Raw genomic sequence first — 22558 nt, forward strand, 5'->3', positions numbered from 1 at the left:
AGTCTTTTAAGTTCTCTTCATGTAGAACACAATGGACTCTACAAAGGCAGAGGACGCATGGAAGGGCCAAATTGAGATGGACCTCGAACGTCCAGGATATCAGGTTGACAGACAACCGTGAAGGAGTTTACCGGACTCCTGACGCATCGGATAAGTCGGTAAGCCAACACTATTGGACATCACAATATTAGTGATCGATTACTTCATGATCACTTGATCGACACGCTTCTTCTGGATATCTTCACAACCTCAATTCAAATTTGCACCAACAAAAAAAAAACAATCAATTTCTCTCCAATCTCCTTGGTAACCACAATCTCCAGTTCAAGTAACCATCGCTGCGCAAAAGTGCATCCAGCCAGCGGTACCACAAGGCCAGGGCATAAAACCCGCAATCGAACGGGTCAATTATCACACAATACATTATTTTCTTTCTCGTCTTTCCAATTCCACTGATTCGATTCCGTCTTGTTTTTAATTTGCACAAATCGTTGAATGATTGGTTTTTTTTTGCCTTTGCTTTTCGTTTCCCTTCTTGTACTGCTCGGTGCTGATGTTGTTCGCTGGTTTGTTTTGATTATTATTCACCGTGGTCTTGTTTCTTTTTTACATTCTTCTTCGTCTTCTTCGTACATCGATCACCAGAGAGGAACATTTCACAGGCACACAAAGAACACATTCCAGCCCAACGAAGGTACCAACAGAGCAGATGGGAAAGGTGAAGATACGAAGAAAAATCTGTTTTCTTCTTACTGGACAGACCCCTCGCGGTCAACAGCGAATAAAGTGAACCAACCTTTTGATTTATGCTCTCCTTCTTGCAGCCTTCTTCAAATGTTTGCTGCTGTCTCGTTGCTGGTTGCTCCACGGGCCCCCAAAATGTGGTCACTGACTCGCACGCAACAACGATACAAAACAAATGAATGGAATGTCGAAGAAGATACACACAGCACACGGACACAGCGTATAGTTTCACGGCACACGTTTAGAACGTTTTCTCTATACCGCCAACACCGACCGATCGACACGCAATTCAAAATTCAACTGCAACACCACGGTACGATCGTACCGGTTGAGGCTCATGCACCCGGCTTGGCGGATAATTTCGTGCAGGATTTACACTCTCCACCAGCACTTCACACACTACACGTAATTATGAATGCACACAAATCTCGATCACACTGCTCCTTTTTCTTAATTCGCGTTTGATTGTTCTACAGAAACTGCAGCACAGTAAGGTTGCACCTTTCGACAAATAAAACGCACGCAAAGAGCAGTTTTAATCCGCGATGCCTTTTTGACGCCAAACTCCGTGCGCGGTGAGCCTCGGTGGCGGTGTTCTGCTGCACAGCCTCGTTCACCGGCCGTCGCGCAAAATAAAATAAAACTGCCGCACCGCCGGTTGTTGTGTTGTAGCGGGCGGTTCGAACCCAACACCGCAACCCAAGGAACAATTTTTACCCCGCAACTAACAGTTGCACTGCGTTTCATACCGGCTGACTCCACATACTAAACGGCTCTCGGAAAGATATTAGTTCTATCCCTTTCGAACATTGTACTACTTCTTGTACCTACCCGGTCTTATGAGACTTTATTTTTTTTCCGCTGCAAAGAACACATTCGCAGCTGTTAAAGGCGGTGTCAAAGAAAAGTGCTCGTGTGGATTATTCTAGATTCATCGAGGATATCGGTTTGAAACGGTAAACAAACCAAATATAATTGATCAAGCAGCGTTTATATTTACTACCTATTCAAAAGTACACAGAAAACTCATCGCAACATTATTCTACCAGCGTTCTTTGACTACAATTGAGCAAGGATTTGCATAGTGTTTTGCTATTTAAAAAGTGCTTAAAATAGGAAAGTGTTGCTAAATATTGCTACTACCCGGACTTCTTAATTAAGCACCACTTACCTATATTCTCCCAAAGCAAGGGGCAGAAATTATACGTGTGGCTTTTGCAGGAAAGCAATAGCAATTCGCGAATGGCATCCAAGCAGCTGATTAGAAGAGTAGTGAAAAAGTGCGATTGTATGTGGTAATCAATTTTAATTGTGTTCTTATGATAAAGGAAATATAATCTCAATTGTTGCGCTAGAAAATGTGTATCAAATAATACAAAAATATTGCATGGCGTGTTTCTATTCACTTCCAAAAACAGCTTTGGTGAAAGCGCAGTCGTTTTGCGAGACCGCTTCCATCACCGCTGTCGCGAGACAATGACAGCCAGGCACCCGCACGGTTTCTTCCTCGGTTCTTCCACCTTTCCTTTCGCAATTCCTCGATGGGCCGAACAATCTTGCTATGCGACCCGCTATCGGGCCTAAAAACGGCCAATCTTACGCTTCGAGCAAACTTCGTAAATGCTACGTGGGAAGCCGATCCGAACGGCAAAGAAAGCCGAAGCCGAAGCTGGGCATGGGAGCGAAAGAGTAAGAGCAACCGCAATTCAATGACATTGCTGTGCGTTTCACGCTTATTGCGTGCAAAGCCGTGCTTGTAATCCCTAGTGCTTGGTAAAATAGTTTTCTTTCCATCTAGGCGTTTTTTATTAATGTGTGTTTACACGACGTACATTCAAAATTAACATTTGAATATAATTTAGAGACTCGATGGGCTGTGATACTCTTTCGTCAGTTATTCAATGGCACCTATTGCTTAACATGTTGTTGATGATTTGATTGATGAAATGTTATAACAATTACTTAATCTTCAACCGGTGGTAGGTGAACCAGAATAAGAGTGGACGGTGATAGGATAAGGGTCACTCATAATTTTATCTACATTATTCGTCATTAGCATAGTTTGTTTTTAAAATAGTCTAATAAAAGATAAAATTATTTGTATAGTACATCAGAATGCTGGCACATTCACTGTCGATTACCATGAAGGATAGGTTTTAGCGTTGAAATCATGATTCGATGTTATTGTTTCTCTTCGTGTAGTTTTTTAAACATCCTCTGCCGTTTACACTGGCTCGCAGACTCATCAAGCTTCAACTCTCCTTCACTCTTGTACAATCAATCAGGCAGCCATTTGTGAATTTGATGTTTTTGAGGATTCCTGATTTTTTATCTCCAGTAAAATGCATCCATCCTTTCAGGGCTAATAACCAAAAGATCAAATCGACACACTATTCAGCACTTATTCAGTGAATACAGTGACGAGTCCAGTGCATAAATCTGTTATTAAGCAGCTCAAATTAACAATTGTTATGATTTGCCCTGAAAAAATTATCTCCAAATGAAAATAAGTTTCGTTAAAGCAAGTGCAAATTAAATGTTTATCTCTTCCAGCACTGATTGATGAATAAAAAAAGAAGTGAATCAGATGTAAAATAATAACCACCCTGTAATACATTTTCTCAAACTCACAACAAAGTGAGTATAGACGCTATGTTTCATTACTCGCCGTCAAACATGTACCACGAAGTGCTATGGAAAATTAAAGAAAGGAATCGAACCACGAGCTGTATACGCCCGCAAACTGTCATCGATGTCAACAAAAAGAATGTGTGTGTGAAACGAGGAAGGATTGTAAATTTTCACGTAAAATCTTTTCGGATACACATCAAGCCAAATCACCTGCAATATAAATAGTTAGACCAAATTCTGTAACCGACATGGCTGCGGTGGACGAGTTTAATAGCTGGCTCAGCTCCAAGCTGCGAGCTTCGAAGGCGGATGTCAGCGTATTCGGATCGTACATTACCGGTATCCTGGAAGGAGACGAAAACAACGAGGAAAAAGTGGAAGCTTTGGAGGGCATCCTTAGCGCAATCATTGTACGTTTGTCTTGCCTGCTTCGGTGCATGCCGTTCAGATTATCCGGGGCTGGGAAACGGGTCATCAAACCATCGTGCATGTTAGAATGGATGGTGCGATAGGTATAACATTTGCAAACCAACTAACGCCTTGGCTATTTCTGTCCGCATCGCAACGTGTGCTGGTGCTGGCAAAATAATTACCTTGCGACAGGAAACAGATCTGGAACCGTTCATCAAAGAGATCCTCGACAAGTGGGTGACTTGTCACAGTCAAGGGGCAGAAGCCGCCAAGCCCAAGCTCGACGTCGAAGTACAGTTAGCCAAATTACTGGAAGGACAAAAATTAGCTACAAAAGTGGAACGCGAATACACCGAAGAGGAACGACGAATTAAGGAACAGATCCTGTCGCAATACAGCCAGGTAGGAGTACTGATTTAGAGCACCGAATGTATGACACGAGGTTAATGCAACCATGAGATGCGACTTTAATTTCAGCTCTCTGAAAGTGAACCGGACGAGGAGGACGAAGAAGGAGCCACCAGTTCCGATCCGAAGCTGGTGAAAAATACCAACTTTTCCGATGTGCAAGCACTGGCGCGGGAGAAACGGGAGCAGGCCAAACTAGAAAGTCAGCTGAAAAAAGAAAAGGATAAACAGGACCGCGAAAAGCAGCGGCAGCTTCGTGAGGAAAAGAAAGAAAAGCGCAAAACCGTCAAAGGCGAACGGCGCCGGTAGCGCCCGATCGGTGTGCGAAGGAATTCAACCAGTTCCTTTTGCGGCACGCACGGCCAACAGGAACTGTTGTGTTGTTTCGTCCTCGAAACAACTATGCAACTTGCAATACGAAGTGAGAGCTATTAGAAGTGCGAATAATCCCCCCGTTGCTCAAAGCTGCAACAATCCATCCTACGAATAAACGCACAGCTAAGCGGTGCATGTAAAAATATAGCTATCGAAAGTGTAGAACCCTAGCGTGGTAAATTGCCCTGCACAACAAAAAATAAATATCACACTGACGAAGTGATTCAACCACTTGGAATTAAAAGTAATTCGGTAGATAAATTTTAACTGAATCAACTCCCCGTAAAAATCATGCAAATCGATTTCCATAGAACATCACCAACTCAGGTACTTTGAAACTGAACGAGTGAAGGAAACTTGTAGTTCGTAAAACAATAATTTTATGATGGTATAAAATGTGTTAAAACGCTAAAAAGGCGTGAAAATTCGAAATGTGGAAAACGATAATCGGGATTATTTACAATTCCATTTCGCACCGACCACTGTGCGGCGGAACAAAAAATTGAGCTATTTTGCTCGAACCCGTACGTCACATTGCTTGACCGATCGAATCGAACACGAAAGCTCGACTGTACCGTATTGCTCATTATCGGCCATATTCGTTTTGATTTCGTCGTCGTCGTCGTCGTCGTATTTGTGCTCCGCGTAGATTTTGTGCATTTCACTGGGACAAAATAGTTAATTTCGAACCCAAAAAACGCCGATACAGCGTCAGCGTGAACACCGTCCCATTTCGAGTGCAGTGTGGCGAACGAACGGTGCACTACGCCAAGTACTGTGTGGATCGAACTGCGAGGTTTTTGGAATAGTGGAATCGAACGAACAAGAAGGAGCGCAGAGTAACGCAAACGCAAGAAAGAAAAGCAAAAAAAAACATTGTGTTCCCGTGGTTCTGTATGTTCGTCATCGTGCGGTATTCATCTACAGCGGGTCGAGATGTACGTTGTATCGCATACTTTCGCATAGAGTCGGTGCACGGGAAAGTTGTGTGATTGCTGCAAAACACACCCACCCACCCTCTCTCCCGCTTATCCGCATAACCCTGCCCCCCGGGCGCCATCATCGAGATATGCTACCAGTGACGAACGAATGCTGACTTTTATTACACCAAAACACAACAAAACGGCCACAGTGGATGCAGTTTCGGGACGCTCCTGTGGGTAGGAAAATTATCCTTTACTGCGTCGGCTTTGCCATTACCTCATCCTTTTGCAGTGCAACAACAGAAAAAAACGTCGTTGTGCACACGCACGCACATACGTTCACCGCGGTGGGCAATAGAGAGTGGAAATAAAATTGCGCAAGTAGTGACAGAGACCGAACGATCGGTAAAATAGTGTTCTTCTCATCTCGTGCAGTGCGATGCGTTGGTGAGGTACAAACAACACAAAAAAAAGCACACGCCCCACCAGCACTCCACCCAGCAACCCCACCTTCAAAATAACCCCCAAACCGGGTACGGTGTGTTGCTGTCACTTGCCATTGGTGTGTTTTGCTGGAGAAGCCTTCTACTATATAGTCATTTAATTGCCCGCTCTTGCTAGCACTGGAGAGTGTCGCAAACTATACAGGTGAAACAAAGTAGGCTACTACGGAGTGTATAATTATTTTTGGCCCGATACAAATAACCTCAGCGTAAGGTCCGCCCGAACACGCACACGCACAGAGATAAGGTTGATGTGTGCGGAACCGTCAGAAAGTGCTGCTTTAAGTTTTCAATTCTTCTAACGTCTAAACGAAATCGCAGCATTTTTGCGTGATCACATGTGATCACAGACCCCACACACTCAAACGCCGAAAATGTTCTCCCTGCTAATGATAATAATGGAAATGACGATAGATTCACGACGATTGGAGCTGTGGAAGAAGTGTTTTGATAGCCACCAGGCGTACGCCGTGAAATCGTAGTGCGTAGGAAGTGCAGGCGATTTCCCTGAGAAGGCCGGGGTTAGGAGGCGTGTGAACGTGAATTTTCGACATTTGATGTTTTCTGATACGTGTGTGTGTTTGTTGTTGTTTGTACGTTTACTGAAGTGCGTGCGTGTTCTCATCAGCTAATCCTCAGAAGAAGAGGAAGAAGAAAGTGTCAAAGTGTGTGCGGAAATGCAGGGAAGGAGAGTACTCGATCGAGATCTCATCGTGCATTTGTTTGTCCATCAGTGCACTTAGTGAGAAGATGTGTGTGCGTGTGTAAGTGGTCGTGTATCTGTATGAAGCAGTTCATAATATTTATGTTTTCACGCCTGCATCCGTGCGTGAGAATATACGCTCCCTGTGTTGACAGTGATGTGTTGCATCGTATACGTACATATGTGCCTGTGTTAGTGTGGACGACGTATCTTCCGCGGTGACTTAGATCCGTGCGGGCGCTAGAATAGTGAGTTGGTGTTGTTTTTGTTTTGCGAAAAACGTACTAAAGGAAAAAAGAAAGTTGAAATTATAATACTCTACATCCGTGTGCGATATGTTGCGTATTTTAGACACCGATGGTTTGTGTTACAGCATCGTAGCACGATAACATTTGTTTTGGGTTTAAACGCAGCTCCACTGTACGATCATTTGTGTAGCGGGCGCGTGTGTGTATGTGATTTTTGTGCGTGTTTTAACGTATTGTTTTCAAGAAGACACAGCGTACATCCGTGGATGTGTGTGTAACGCAATTTGAACGATCAGAATCACACACACATCGCAGGGGAACGAGATTACTTCCCATTTTTCTTGGTAATAGCATGCAAATAATCTGAAAAGGTAAGTGTTTTTTTTTTGCTTGGCAAGGAAATATCTCCCACTAATGTATAGAATGTAATAACAAGACGATCGATAACATGACGACGGTGGCAAAACGATAACGTCAACCTAAATTTACAAACGCCTGGAAATCACTCATTTATGACTCCGATCCATACAAAAGGTTCTTGAAGTGTTGTACAATACAATAACAATAGAACAACATCTTTATGTTCGGGTGCTAAAGCATGTACAATCATTGTACATAGTGTAATGCGTTATTGTCCTCGTATTGTTCAAAAGCACATCGAGATGTCAACGAATCTCGTGAATTTGTTGCTTTGGAGTGTATCGACTAATCTGACTACGCTAAGATTTTCAGAAATTTAAAACCTTGGAGCCATTTTTGACTGTACTTATTCAATGAGTTATACAATGGGGCCAATAATGCAGCCTATGCTTCGCTAGATCACACAGCATTGAACTTGGATGCCTGAAGATTCAGCAATTCATACTGATAGACGGGAGTTGATAATGGCAGGTAAACTAGGTTCTTCGTAATTTTTGGAGGATTTTTCCTAGAAATCATTTAAAATAGCATGAGCTCTGTTCATTGCAAGGTTTAAAACCACTGTATCAAAGACGACACGTAGCTCAGGTGTTACGTTTGTAGCAAAGGTATTTGCAATTGAAATAGAAACTGCTGAACTACCCAGCGTGAGTTTAACTTAAGTACATCAATATTTAAAAATAACATATTACTTACGCACAAAAATGTAGCATGAATCTGACATTTCATCCATGTGATATGACAGCTAATGTGCCTATAACAGTTTTGTATTCCTGGGTGTTACGTGGACGAATAGGACATGATAGAAATAATGAATGTGTTGTGTAAACTGTATTCATGTTCAAGTTTATGTAAATTTAAGTAGTCACTATGCTTAATCACGCATTTCAAGGATCCACAAAACCCAACCAACCGAACAGTCTATTTTCAGTGACGTTTTATTTTGTTTTTCGTGTGTATTATTTTGCCTCACGCAGATCTCACTCACACACGCCACGCAACCAGTCTGCAATATAATCCAGTTAGAAATCGCATCCCTACCGTTCAGTGTATGCACCTTTTTGTTGTGTTTGCCTGTCAGATTTCGCGAAAGGATTATGTTGACAGAGTGCGTAACTTGCTTTAGTACGGTACGGTTTGTGATAAACTTTCTCCACCTGTTCGCAAGCAGAAATGAATATGATCGTTTGATGGTGTTTATGCCGCCGCTTCACACACCGACGGGCGGGCGGTTTCACGGCTAACACGATCGATTTGCCCCACGGTGATGTACTAGCGACGACAGCGGTGGCGGTGTTGGTGTGCGTGTATGTTTATTTTCTCGCACTCCGTGCACGGTGCTACGCTGGTGTGCCGTGATATCACGGTACGCGTGCCTGGGTGTGTGTGCGTGACGGTAGTTTCTATTTGGTGTGTTTGCTTTTGACGCTGAATTTCGGGTGCTTGACGTATTGGGGAGCGCAAGTTATACAATTTTTCCCGTTTCGAGCACTCGCGCTGGGTTCCTACGTCAGGAGCGTCCGGTGCTGATTTTTCGAGCACTTTTCCCCTTTTTGCGCGAGGTTGTTTGCGAACGAACGAGGGGAATATTAATCCCCCCCCAAATGATGTTTGTGGTGGTGGTGGTGACTGTGTGTAGGTCGTGATTTTTATTTCGAATTACGTCTTCCGAATCTTGTCCTGGCTACATAATTTAATAAACAGAATTCTGTGTTGTGTCGAAGATACACGACAGATACAGAGAAAGACACAACATTGCTCTATGGTTAAGTGTAGAAGCATCGGCTTTTTCGATGATTTCAGTATCTAAAATTGATAGAGGAAGGAGGTTTCAGTCTCTAACTTCAACTTTCTACTTCTCTTCAATTAGCATACTTCCAACTCCAGCACGTATATTTATATTTCTTCTTTTGTAAACAATTTTCGGCTTATCATTGCAGGTACTCTGCAATGAGTGCTAGGAAGAGAGAAAAAAAAACCTACCCCAGACGTAGGTGTGCGTTAGCGTGTTTCGCTAGGTTCTGCCGAACGATAATAGTAGGCCTAGCCTTCCTAAGCGTGTGTGAAGCAAATTTTACGGTACAACTAAAAAAGAATTACGTAATTTACCTAGCAACATACCAACACAGAACCGGTTGCGTTGGCATGTATTTGCCGTTCCGTTGCGATGCCGATGCTTCGGGGTGGTTGGTATGCAATATCATGTAGTCGAATCTTCACCCCTCTCATCCATCCCACCAACCCCCACCCTCTCACCCACGGTAAAGTGCGCTCTCTCTACGGCTTTTGGCGATTTGGTGTTGTGCTCTTTTTTTTCCGTCCATCGCTCTCCTGCTCACACGAACGAAACTTTTCCAACCCCGTTTCCGTGCTGAGTGTGTGAGTGTCGCTGAGTGACCGAACACTCACAAAGTGGGTTTTGCTGTTTTATGCTTTTTGTATGCCGCTACACCACACCAGCATAACTTTTTCCGCAATTCATGTGATCGCGATCGGTTTTGTTTACCCAGGAAGGTCTTTCAGAATTAATGATAAAATTGTCTTACGTTTAGTGCTCAATGAATCTTAATGAATTTCGAAATGAGTCTTCCTTACGAGTTTTCCATGAAGAGTCGAATTCGAATCAATGAGTCGAGACTCATAAAGTATATCAATCTTTTTAAAGATTCTTTTCTATTGATTGTTCAATCAATGAAAATTCATCATTCTCTTAAATGTATGAATTCTTTCTTGATTCATGAACCTTTTAAAGTAGGCGAATCTCACAAAATGTAGGAGTCTGCGGAAGATATCTCTGAATATTCTTATTAAATAGCTGAATCTCTTAAAATTGGCCAATGTCTGAAGATTCGTATCAAATAAATGTGTCTCTAAAGATTGATGAATCACTTGGGATTCCGGAGTCTCTGATAGATTACAAACATAGGGAAATAATGGCAAATATTTATCAATCTTCAGCTACTCAAGATTGCTCGAAGGTGAATGAATTTTGAAAATATAGATCCAGAGAACATTCAGAATCATGTATCTGAATCAGATTCATCGCACACTATTTTCGATGTTTTGTATTGGCCATTCTCACGCCATGTCCTCATCTATATTGGTGAAGGCCAACATTGAAAGTAGCTCCTCGGGACCGCACATCTCCACAATGAGCAGTAAACGATCAGCAAACCTGCCGTTTCTGCTGGTGGTGGTAGTGTTAAGAAAATTGTTTAAAAATAGTATGCACTTTAAGACGCAGATGCGTGTAAAAGTTTCCGTAGTGCTAAAATAAACGTTGTAACAGAACATTCTAATGTACACCGCCCACATTGCACCACTTTCGTTTGGTCATCCGTTTTCCTTCGTCAGCTGTTAATGATGGTGTTTTCACTTTCCACCGGTTGTGGCGGGGGCATGTTCGTCAGTTCCGATCCGCAATCCACTTCCGCGGCTCAGCCAACCTTTTTTGTTTGTGCTGAATTTTGGTTGTCCGCTCTTGTAACAACGCGCATTTCCTTCCAAAGACACATTCGCATTCAGCTGTTTTTCGCAGTTTTCCGATCCAATCTGACAGACACAGATACACAATTCCGTTCTCTCACCTTAATTCTCAACGTCCAAACGAATTTATTTTGTTTCCCCTTTTTTTGACCTGCCTCCATGTCACAACCCTTCAACCCTCGGAAGACTAGTGATTTGGTCGAGATACCTCCGCATTGGCGTTGGCAGTGTTTATTTTCCAGCGAGTGAAACGTTTGGCCAGATTGGGTTTTTGCTTTCAACCGAAATGCTTTATGCTAATTAATATGATTAATTAGCTAATGGGGGAGATGCATAACGTGTGTTTGTTGTTCAAATATACGCTTATAGCATTAGAGGTAGAAAATATGTAGCTTTTTAGGGTGATTGAAGCAAAAACAGCTATCGTGCAGTGCAGTTAAATTATTCTGTGCTGGTGGCAGTTTGTTGAAAATCGGTGTTGTAATAATGTGAGTAAGCCGTGAATACACTCTGGCGGCTTACAAAAATGGTGATTTTTGGGGATTTTTCTACAGTAACTTTAAATGTGTCACTCAAACACAATCCATATGTTGGTCATGCTGTTACTGGCTGCAAAAAATAATCTTTCGATCTAATTTGGGCAAATTCTCCGACCGCTACACTTCCACCCGCCCCCTCCAAAAGTAATCTCCCGCAATTTTGGTTGTAGAACAAAATCAATATTTTTCGTTTAATTTTCGGCAATATTTTTGCCATCGTACTTTGATTATGTTGAAATGTTTAATAGGCACAAAAGATGGCACCGATGAAACATTAGATGTTGGAGTGCGACACTCGCTTGGAGTGTCCATGAACGTTTCTTGAATCGCGGATAAAGTTTACGATAAACTAAGAGCGTTCTTAAAAACTTACTTTTAATGATAATTTTATTAAAAACAAACACATATCAAATTCCATTTGATCCACCATCAAATGTTACTGCCGGCAAAGGCACCGGCATATGCCGATCCGTGTGCATATTGCGTTGCCGTGTGCTGGTCTACCGTTCCGACAGACCTCATTGATATTCCAGCAGCTGCTTAAACAACACACTATTTCTTTATTTGGGTCAATGATGAGATGCTAGTGCTAGCTGTGGTGCGTTTGATTGTGGTCCGCCGTAGGTGCGTGTTCGGTTTTTCCGAACAACCCTAGCGTTGAAATGCGTTTAACTAGTGGTGCTGGTAAAGCTCAATTTCTCAAGCACCAAACGAAGGTGAGTAACAGGTTGTACAGTTGATATTGTTCAGCATTTCTTGGATGGTGATGAATAACTTCATTGCCATTTTGATAAAGCTCTTGCTCAGGGACAAATCGTAGAGGCATTCGGTTTTTGTAAAGTTTTTTGTAAAATTGTTTCAAATTTTGTATTATTTCCTAAGCAGTTTTATACACAAAAACATAACATGCACGCGGTATTTTCACCTGTTGAGGTTATATGTATGCATTAAAAAACTTCCCGAATTAGTTGATGGCTAGATATTCGCGGCATGACTTCAGCTCCATCACCATTGCTCATCAAATGATGTTTTTTTATTGTTTTGTCTGCGTTCTCTTGCTGCGTTCGTTCTGCCGCCTTACCAGAGCCAGAAACAGGAAACAGACCACCGCCACCGTCATGATGCGTGCACAAACGATGAGACGAGTGAGCGGTTCATTTATTATTTTGTGTGTCCATCGTTCGATGGTCGCGTCGCTGGTGTGTCGTAAATTCAATTTGGGCAATTTTTATATCCCGCTTCTAAATATGGTGATCAAACTCTAGCGAACTTCGGTCCTCCCGCCCTCCGCCCCGTACAGATGAAAGATACTATCGATCATTATCGATGTGAGGAAGATTTTTGGTGTGTTTACTGTTTTGCTTTTGTTACGATCGATTTTGTCGTGTTTTATTTGTGGTTGATTTGATTTGTATTTCTGTAGTGAACTCACACTTTTTAATTATCACACTTCTTGCTTAGATTTAGCTCAAATTCTCCTTACTTCCTTATCATGCGCTACAGCCGCTTTGTAGTCTTGGCCTCCTGCAGGAGTTCTCTAAACCGCTCACAGTCGAGCGCTTCTGACGGACACATCAATGCCATCACACCATCTCAATTTGCACCTATATGGTCATATTTGTCCATGTGGACGACCTGACAAGACTTTACGGACAGGATCGTTAGGTGTCATTCTCAAGACATGACCTGCCCATCCAAAACCTGGCGAATTCGAGCACGTTCATCGTACAGCTCGTAACAATTTCTTATATAGTCGGAATGTAAAAGTTTGTCAATTCATTTGCTGTGTAAAATTCTGACTATTCTGAAGTGATTTAAATACTGAAACGACTTTTTAAGTGCCTATTCTTTAATTCTTTTTCAAATGTTTTAAATATTCGTTAAATATTTTTTCCAAATATATCCAAACATATTTTAAAAGTTGTAGCCTATTTTCATATGGACGCAAATTTTTAGTTTAAGTAAGATTGCACCAGAATTTGACACATCTAAAAATTCTGGGTATAGGCTAAGACACAAAGACAAAGAGTGGTAAGAGACAGTTATCAGGTTTTAAGAGTCAAACGGGAAGATCATTTGGAAGTATAATTTTCATGACGATGTTTTGACAGCTGTTTGTGATCAATTGGTCCTGGTCCTGCACATCGATATAACTATTGATAATATAATGACGAAACTTAGCATTAGCCTTAATTGATCAGAATTTTGTCAGTAAGTTGTCTGTTTTCACCTGAAATCAACTAACCCAATGTTGACTGTTGCTACTGATCAATGGTTCCGCCATACTCTCTGCATAGAAAAGCGTGCTCTGTGGTTAAAAGAAACCGAATTTATAATTAAATAATTAAGGAAATAATACAATAAAACTGCAATCTAATAAGAATAAATCATGTCTATCCATTCGATCCCGGAACGCTAGAACCACACACCGACCGGCCTCTCCACCGTGCTGCTCATCTGTTTCTATGTTCTTTCCTTTTCATTAATTCTCTTTCAAACATTAGCAGCTGCTTTTGAGTGCCGCGGAGCTCTGGGGTTTACCCTTTCCACGTCCACGTTGCTCCAAAAATCATCGATCCCCATTTCTATCCACCGCAATCCATCGTTACTGATGTGGGTCCCTAACATCGCACACTTTTTATACCGCTTGGATGAGTCGTTTCCAGCGGCAGCAATTCACATATCGGTTTATTTCACTGCCTCTCTTCTGGAGCGAGCTCATTTTCGCTTGGGAAGCGTATACGGGGTGCGCTAGACTTACTGCTTGTCCATAACTCTTCACTCTTCTTCCCGATTCACAGTGAGTTTTGTGGCGAGTTTGTGTATTTTTTCCCTCGCTTTCAAAACTGCCACCATAAATAATATTAACATGCGCATTCGATTCACGGATTTTGGTTGCGCTTGGACCGCCCCTACCCTCGCACCCCCTCTTCCACCCCACCACGATCTGTCATCGAAGGCTGTTGCAGATCGTCTACGTGTGTTTAGTCCGTTTTTTTGTTGCGATGGTAAACTTTTTTGCATCCCTGTAGCCTGATCTGCCCTCGGTGCAGTGGCAGCAATGTGTGTGATCCTTTGTTGCCCGGGATGGATTTTAACAATGCGAGAATAGAAATACAAAAGTTTGGGACATGGAACCGCCAATTCGTGGAATAAAATGCCAAATTAAATGTTTCTATTTTTTGTTGCACCAAGCGTTGGCGATTGTTTTTATGGTCTTAATTATTCTTTTTTTCAATCTGTCATAAAATAAGGTTGAGATGGGTTGGATTATTTGGATGCTGGATGGGTTCTCGTCTGGTGGGTATTATGGTGGATAGTACGGCAATGTCCGAAAAGATACTTAATTTTCGTGAAATTATAATTGATCACTTTGTCTCACTTATTATTGTTGATGAAACATTATTAATAGAAAATTCGTATTTAGAAAAATAGGTATTAATTGAAATATCGTGATATAAAATACATAAGCAAGGTGAACAACCTATCAATTTAAAACTCTTGTCAACAGGCATTCATGTTGTAATTAAGCTGCAAGGTAATAATGTTTCAATGGTATCTTCAACATTTTTTAATTAGCTATCATCGATTTTGCACAAGACTCAGCCAGAATCACGATGTGGCCGGGATAGGCCGTGCGCATACAATAGTTCTAAACTTCAAACGATCCATTTCTCAAAACCTTCAGTTCCAGACAGGGTCAAAGCCAACGTCAAGAACACGCAACATATGGGAAATTGACCGAACGTGCATGCACCAACACACTGATACACTGAAACGCTCAAAAACGCTAAATGTGCCCTTCTAATCTGCTTGGCGGCCGTGCTTCGTACGGACGGGGCTGTCTGTGTCTCGGTGTAAGCAATGTTGCTTGGTTGTTGCACCTTACGCTCCACGCGATTAGAAGCGACCCAAAACGGACGCAGGCAATAACGAAACATGTGTAGATAGTCGGGTAGGCCGTGTGCTGTGTGCCCTCTGCGGACGCGAAATGAAGCGCAAAACAACGCTGGAACGAGACGAGTATCCGCACCGCGGCACACGGCGGGTCTCTGCGTCTTCGCTGCGTTGGATGTATTTATTTACTTACGTGTCCAATCCACGCTATTATTCTACCGGAGTAGAACGCAGCCTATACAGCATAGTTCTCATCCGTTCTCTTTACTCTCCGGCTTCTGCGTTGCTATCCCACTGTTGCGATCTTTTCCCCCCCGATCGTTCGGTCAAGACTTTGGTAAATTGGTGACCGCATGTCAATGCCGAATGAGACGCTGCCCAATGGAGAACTGAAAATCAAATTCCCACTCAAACTATACAATCATTTTGCGGTACAATAGTTTTCGTTCCGTTTTGGGCATCGCTCATCATCATCTTTAGTCGATGTTTTAGCTACAGAGGCTTCTTTCCAATCTTATTCGAACGGAGTAGAGATGTGGCCAAAAATGAATACCCGTGCATAGAACAAAACAACAGAAAAAAAAACCTTTCGCGATTAGCCACCATTCCTTTTGGGAGTCTCAACGAATCGTGGTTGAATACGTCAAGCAAAGTGGCCCGATATGCTTTGCACCAGAGATGTCAAACTCGTACGAGCGTTCGAAAAAGATGTTTTCTAAATTATTCTGGTCTGGTTGAATGAAAATAAAACGCAATAAAATACAATAAATTAACAATTAACAATACAATATCTAAAAGGTCAATTGTTTTGATAACAAAAAAGTCCTTCAAATGTAGATCGCGTTTAATATAGCTTGTAGTCTAATAAATTTACTCAATAATTCAAAGCTTGGAATTGATTTTTTTTATTTAATTCCTTGCTATTTGCTTTAAGAATGAGCAAACCAGGAAGCAAAAAGATTTGATTCTAATTTGACGTTTTAATTTCTCTTAAGAAAATTGAGCATAGGCCAGAAGTGAGAGGCTCCGAATGAACCCACTGTACTGTACTGTACACCTTGGTTGACAGAACTGTCTATCAGCAGTCGAGCATTCTAGGCAAACATTTAGAACAGTGTTATGTTTGCCTAGAATGCTTGACTGCTGATAGACTGTTTCGTATAGGTGTTTCATAAAAACTCGAAATTTTGATCTATTCTGTCGGATCAAAGTCAAAACAAACCAAGACTCGTTCTGTGCTGTTTGTCAAAAAAATAACATTTAAAATGTCAATGCGAGGATCTGGCGTATTAGACAAATTCAAACCATCTTGTGCTCGATGTCGTGTTTTGCTAGGACGAAATACGCACTTTAATTGAGTTCTTCTATGGTTGGTGTATTAATAGATTGCTCTGGTCACATCGGTTATAATGATTTTTTGTGTATGATTATACAAATATTAATATTATTTCTGCTGCATTTCGAAATTTTTGTCGAAAAATTAGACTAATAAAAAAATTGTTTCCACGTACAAAATTGCAAAAAACTGTCAAAATTTGGAGATTCGCGTATCTCGAATTCGCTCAACTCGAGTTTTTCAAAATGTGTTTTTGAACCCGTGAGTGGGCGCGCGTTTGACATCCCCGCGATACTGTAATTTGAGGCCAGCCGACTGGTTCTGCTACCTCGATCGGTTCGCACACCTTGGCGATGGCCATATAACGAAACAAGAATGAACTAATGCGAGAGAATCCCGCGAGACGCAAAAGTACGTCTCTGTATGTGCGACGTTTGTTCCGTTCCGTTGTTCCGTTCGGCGGAGAAACTTCAGAGCAAAACCGTGTTAAGGACCTGTGCCGCAAGGTCGATGGTTTAGGTTGGGGCTACGGTAGTCTCACACCGATCCACGCACACAGTGTTGTGCGCCGGTTGTGACTAAAAGTTGTGTGTGTGTGCTGCCGCTGTTGCGGTCTTGTGATGACTGCGATACTTGCGTATACGCCTGTATAGCCAGACCAGCCAGCCTAGTGGTAGTAACCGTAGTACAATTTAACGCTTGCTTACCACTGTGTGGTAGTAGTGGGAAGCATAAAAGACAGTGTGCGTGGTAGTGTTGTTGCCTGCGAAAAGCACTGTTGGTAAGGTTTTAATGTTACCTTTTTTTGTTGCTGTTGATTGTGTTGGTTTTCCGATGAGTGCGTCGAGCTCCCACCACCCAAACGATTTCAGACGTGTGGGCAACATAAACATGCCCGCACCTATACACGAGCGTAACGAACTGCACGTGTGTGTACGTTAATAGTAACCACATGTAGCTGGAAAAAGCTTGGATCGCTGGATACGGCAGTAGTTTTTAACATGTTTCGTTAGTTATTAGCTATGATTAATCCTGTGCTGTGATGAGATCCCACTGATCACAGCGAATGCAGCATAATTATTTATTTATGCAAGTATATAAATCATTCTGCCTATAAATAGGATGGTGGTACATAAAAAGGCTCAAATCAATTGGATCGTTAGTAATGAAAGCAAAACGTGTTAACTTGGCTCGAATCGATTCTATTTTTATGGAGATAGTTAAATAATTATTGCGCTCCAGATATTATACAGACATTGCCTTAGTTCTTCCACATTATCACTTTATAAATCTCATGATCCATCTCATTAGCTGTATGCAAATATAAATGAAAATAAAACACACACCAGATGTTCACCAATGCTATAATTCTGGTGTTCATATTTTACGTTTCTTGAAAGAAAGCTTTCCCTTACATCATAACCGTTTGTGTCTCGGTCAGGATGTCTATGGCATCTTTATATCATGTTGCAAAACGTGCAGATTTCCTCCACATCCACGTACTCCTCGCAAACTATTACACATCGTCCAACACGGCTGTTATTATGCTTTGTTTATTTTGTGCTGTCCTAAAGCATCTCATCCGCTACCGCACATTTTGGTGTATCATGTATCATGTTTCTTCGCCTCGCTAAAAAAAAGGGAACCTTCATGGTTAGAACCAATGCAAGGCCGAGAGTTAGCCAAATGATGAAGGGAACAGGAATAGCAGCGGAAGGAGTCCGCATAAGCACCGGCAATAACACCTTAACCACAGCGGCGTGCTGCAGTTGCACAAAATTGCACAATATGCACATTGGTTGCTGTTGATGCAAGGGTTGTTTGGGTGGCGGCGCGTTGGGAAATTAGTTTCTTCCTTTTTCGTATGTTCTTGCAGGTTCCAGGAACGGAACGCTTGGCTTTTTTTTTTGCTTTTTCGTACCGTAGTTTAATAAGAGCAGCTTGGAAAATGTATGGTTGCAACATGGCGCACGCACTGTAGCACCGGTTGAAAATCCGGAGAACGAAAACCACAACTCATCAACGCAGCAACCGAGCCCTCGCAATCGTCGGCATCATCTTCCTAATCTTACCCACATAACGTAACTGCACTTTTGCATCATGCAAGTGCAGCGTGGTGATCAGGTTTTACCAATGCCCCCGCCCGCTTTGGTGGTTTTAGACGGTTGATTAGGCAAACTCCCAACGGGTTGAGATGCAGCAGAATTTTCCACGCGCTCGTATTTGCATATGAGCTGTGTAATGCAAGATGCGATAGATTCGGTTTGCAAATTAGGTGCAAATAATCCTTTGCCTTCTGCTTGTTTTGTGGTACAAATATTTGCTTTCCACCACTAATGAGCGTTGAAAGATTGGAACATGTTTGAGTGCACGGTGCGAGGTTCGGATTGCATACGCTAAGAACCATCGCAGCGGATGGGGGTTGCACCACGGTATAAAGCAAAGTTTATTGATCTTGGGAAACTGAAGTCAAGATGTTTTTCTACATACTGTCTCAAATACTTATTTAAGTAGTTTTAAGCATGGGGGATAGGGACAGGGGGTGAGTAAAGATGGGGGATTATTTCTTCTTTTCATGTTAAATTAATGTGAGTTGCGTTCTTGTTGGATTTATTTCTTGTGAACCAGTCCTCTCAGGCGGGCTGAAAAAGCTGATTTTTAGAATTGTGCACATTGACAATTCCTCTGGCTGTTCAACCAGGTGTAGGTCATAAATCCTCATAGAAAAAGACCGATATTTTTCCATTCATCTTGGACAAATTTGTTGTCATCATACGTTGGGTTTTTGTTATAGTATTAGATAACAAACGAACGAAGCTGGTACTATATAGAACCTATTTAGAACGCCTCTAAGACATGGACTTTGTCCAAAACAGACGAAAACCTTTTAGCTGCGTTCCAGAGGAAGAGGCTAAGAAGGATTTTTAGCCCCGTATGTGTGGAAGGATAACGTAGGAGCCGCTACGATGACGATTCGCCAAGTTCCAGTGGGCTTTCATGAGAATGACACCGAACGACCCAGCCCGTAAAATCCTTTTAGGTAACCCTCATGGACAGAAGAGGCGTGGTAAGCCCAAATTGACAGGGAGTGTTGGCGTTGATGCATCCACCACCGAAGACCGTGTTTCGAGATCATATAATTGCATTAACCTAGAACTTCAGTCTTTTTTGGTTTTTCAATTTTTTTTCGTATAAATCGTAAAAATTATAAATGCGAATAATCGTAAAAAACAATAAATGTCAATATTACAGCTACGATAACGGGTAGAATGTTTGAGAACATTGGTTGCAGCAGTATATTTATATTCCGAACGGAGATATGGAATTTATGATTCAATCAAACATAATGCTGGAGAATGACTAATTGGATTTGGTGCTCATATCGTGAGATTATTTTTATTGTTTCTTTCCCCTTTATTCCGGTGAATTAATTAATTATTACATCATAAATTAGCCATTTTTTAAATATTTGATTGCTTAATACTTACAGCAAGTTTAACAAAGGAGAACTCCCGTATTATAGTTAACTATGCGAAATTACTTGCTTTATTAAAACATTTATCATTTGTTCAAAAATAGGATGTTTTTTGCATAGTGCGGTAGATGATGATGTATGTTTAAAAAAAGAATTATTTTGAAGAGGAACAAAACATAAATTGGGTCCGAATTTATTTTCGGCAGCATAAGAAGAAATCAACAATAGTGTTCAGCCCATAAAATTGGTCAATAGTCAAACCATACGCTAACAATGTTGTAGCTAAAAGATCAATAACTCACTACCAGCACTATAGAAAGCTTTCTGCACAGTTTGTTACAAACTTGCCATTATGTTGGACACTTCGTAGGTGTGTTGATCGCAGCAAAACCAATGATTGCTGCCTGTTGTGTACTTAATTTTCCAATTATTCCTACCGTACTGCGGAGAGCTATCGGGCACGCAGATTTATCACGTTTCAGGCGAATGTCTGTTACGTTCATTACGATTTATTTCATGTAATGATAGGAAGCAACCCACTATGCGCCCGGTTTGCTGATTGCTCGCTGCATTTTGTTGCAATGGTATTAAATCGTATGTAAATGGTTTTCCGATTGAATATTGATTTTTGACTTGTAGGTCAGTGGCATTTAACACGGAGATGATGATGTGCTGTGTCCAACCAACCTCTTTCCTCCAGTTTATTAATTTCCAACATCCTTCCATGAACTTTGCTTCACCCGGTTACAAAAATAGATTGATTGGAGTGTAGCGGGCTTGGGTTATGGTGCAGCCGATGACAGTTGGCAACATGGTTGCGAAAATTATGATTCGTTCGTGTAACTGACGCTCGTCAACTATCAATCGTCTACCATTTTGCTGGGGCTGCGAAGAAATTCGAGACAATGACCATTGGTAGATTTCTCTCCCTTAGTTAAGATCGATATAGTAAAAAATATTTTCAATGTTGCACAACTAGTGCCGTAGTAGTGCTTTGATCCGTACGTGGACATCAAATAGAATTTCCATTAGCGAGGCAGCGAAAGGAAACCGTAAGACTTGTTTTTTTTTATAGTTTCATTTTCTCCTGCCAAATCTCAGAAGATAGAATATAAATTGAACGAAAGTAATAAAATATAGTCCTACAAGTGTTGTGGCCAGTTGGTAGTAGTATGGGGAAAGAACATAAGCGGCTTACGATTTGTGTTGTTTACCTTGTAGGACGGTTTTGTTGTAAGTTTTCAAGCCCGGAACATACGCTAACTGTCCAGTGCAATTAAATGTGAGTATCGAGTAATGCCACGCAAGTAAACCCGATGTTTGCAAACTTTGATTAGAAATCGTTCTCTTTCGCTGTTGCCAACAGGCGATTGAATGCGAATCTTGCGCAGTGAGAGGAAAATTGCTTTTAATTTCACTTGCGCTCGTTTCGATTGGAAAGTTTAGATACCAAAAGTACTTCAGAAGATAATGTTTTTGCGATGTTCATCGTAAACCACCCAGATGCACTTGTTGCGGACCGCTACAGTAGCGAAAAAAGAAAAAGCAAAACAGCTGGTTGGCACAGAAAATGCGCAAAAACAAAAACTGCATTCGACATATGCGCTTTTTCCGCTGTTTTGTATGAGTGAAAGGAAACATCCTCTCGAGATGGAAATATGAGGCGATGAGCTGGTTTCATGTTTGGAAATTAATTGCACTCATTGAATGCTCATAAAGCTCAACTTTACGGTTTTGTTTTATGTTGATTTCATCTCTGGTGCGCTTTTTTTTGGTTTTGTTTTGCTTGGTAAAACATTCACGCCCAGTGGGGGTAAGCGTGTTGGTGTGCACCTTAAGCCGGGTTGAACCGCTCCAGCGTGTGCTGTTGATGATGATTTGTTGCTAAGTTGATACCGAAACGATGAGAAAATGTATTAAATGATTCAATTAGGAGTGCTTATTTTTTTCATTTTCGTAAGGCGTAATAATTATTTATATTAATGAATTTTTCTTACACAAAGTACGGTTGATGTTTCAACCTATTATTGGGCAAAAAGTGGGCAAATAGTATATTAATAGCAAATAATATCATTAACGCCGATACTTTGTGGTTAGATGTCAGATGTCATGAATTATATTTGTTATTTAAACATCTGTGAATAACATACCACCATTATATTTGTCCATAATTAAAGAAGATATATATTTATTCGAGCGAAATCATGACAGTTTTCTGCCTAAGTGGAACTTAGCATGCACTACAATAGTCAGTGTGGTGAAATTAGGTGGCCTCAGAGTGGTCAAACCATAACTAAGGATTGGTTTTGATGCAAATCCCCTTAAATATTGGGGCAGATCATATCACAAGTTAGAAAGCTGAAGCTTTCAGCCTGTATCTGTCAATTAATCCACTTACCGGGCTGTATCACTTTGTACATATTCGTAAAGGACATAGCATTTTGACATAAAAAATGTCG

At 41.4% G+C, this 22558-nt stretch overlaps 1 protein-coding gene across 1 annotated transcript; it reads left to right on the forward strand.

Annotated features, from left to right (window-relative positions):
• Positions 1-3623: 3623 nt before the first annotated feature.
• LOC128713624 (coiled-coil domain-containing protein 43) lies at positions 3624-4503 on the forward strand. Its single transcript, XM_053808486.1, has 3 exons — positions 3624-3785; positions 3979-4188; positions 4264-4503. The coding sequence occupies exons 1-3, from the start codon at positions 3624-3626 to the stop codon at positions 4501-4503; spliced, it is 612 nt and encodes a 203-aa protein (XP_053664461.1).
• Positions 4504-22558: the final 18055 nt, after the last annotated feature.

The sequence above is a fragment of the Anopheles marshallii genome, chromosome 3 (assembly GCF_943734725.1).
Source record: "Anopheles marshallii chromosome 3, idAnoMarsDA_429_01, whole genome shotgun sequence".
In the NCBI taxonomy this organism is placed as follows: Eukaryota; Metazoa; Arthropoda; class Insecta; order Diptera; family Culicidae; genus Anopheles; species Anopheles marshallii.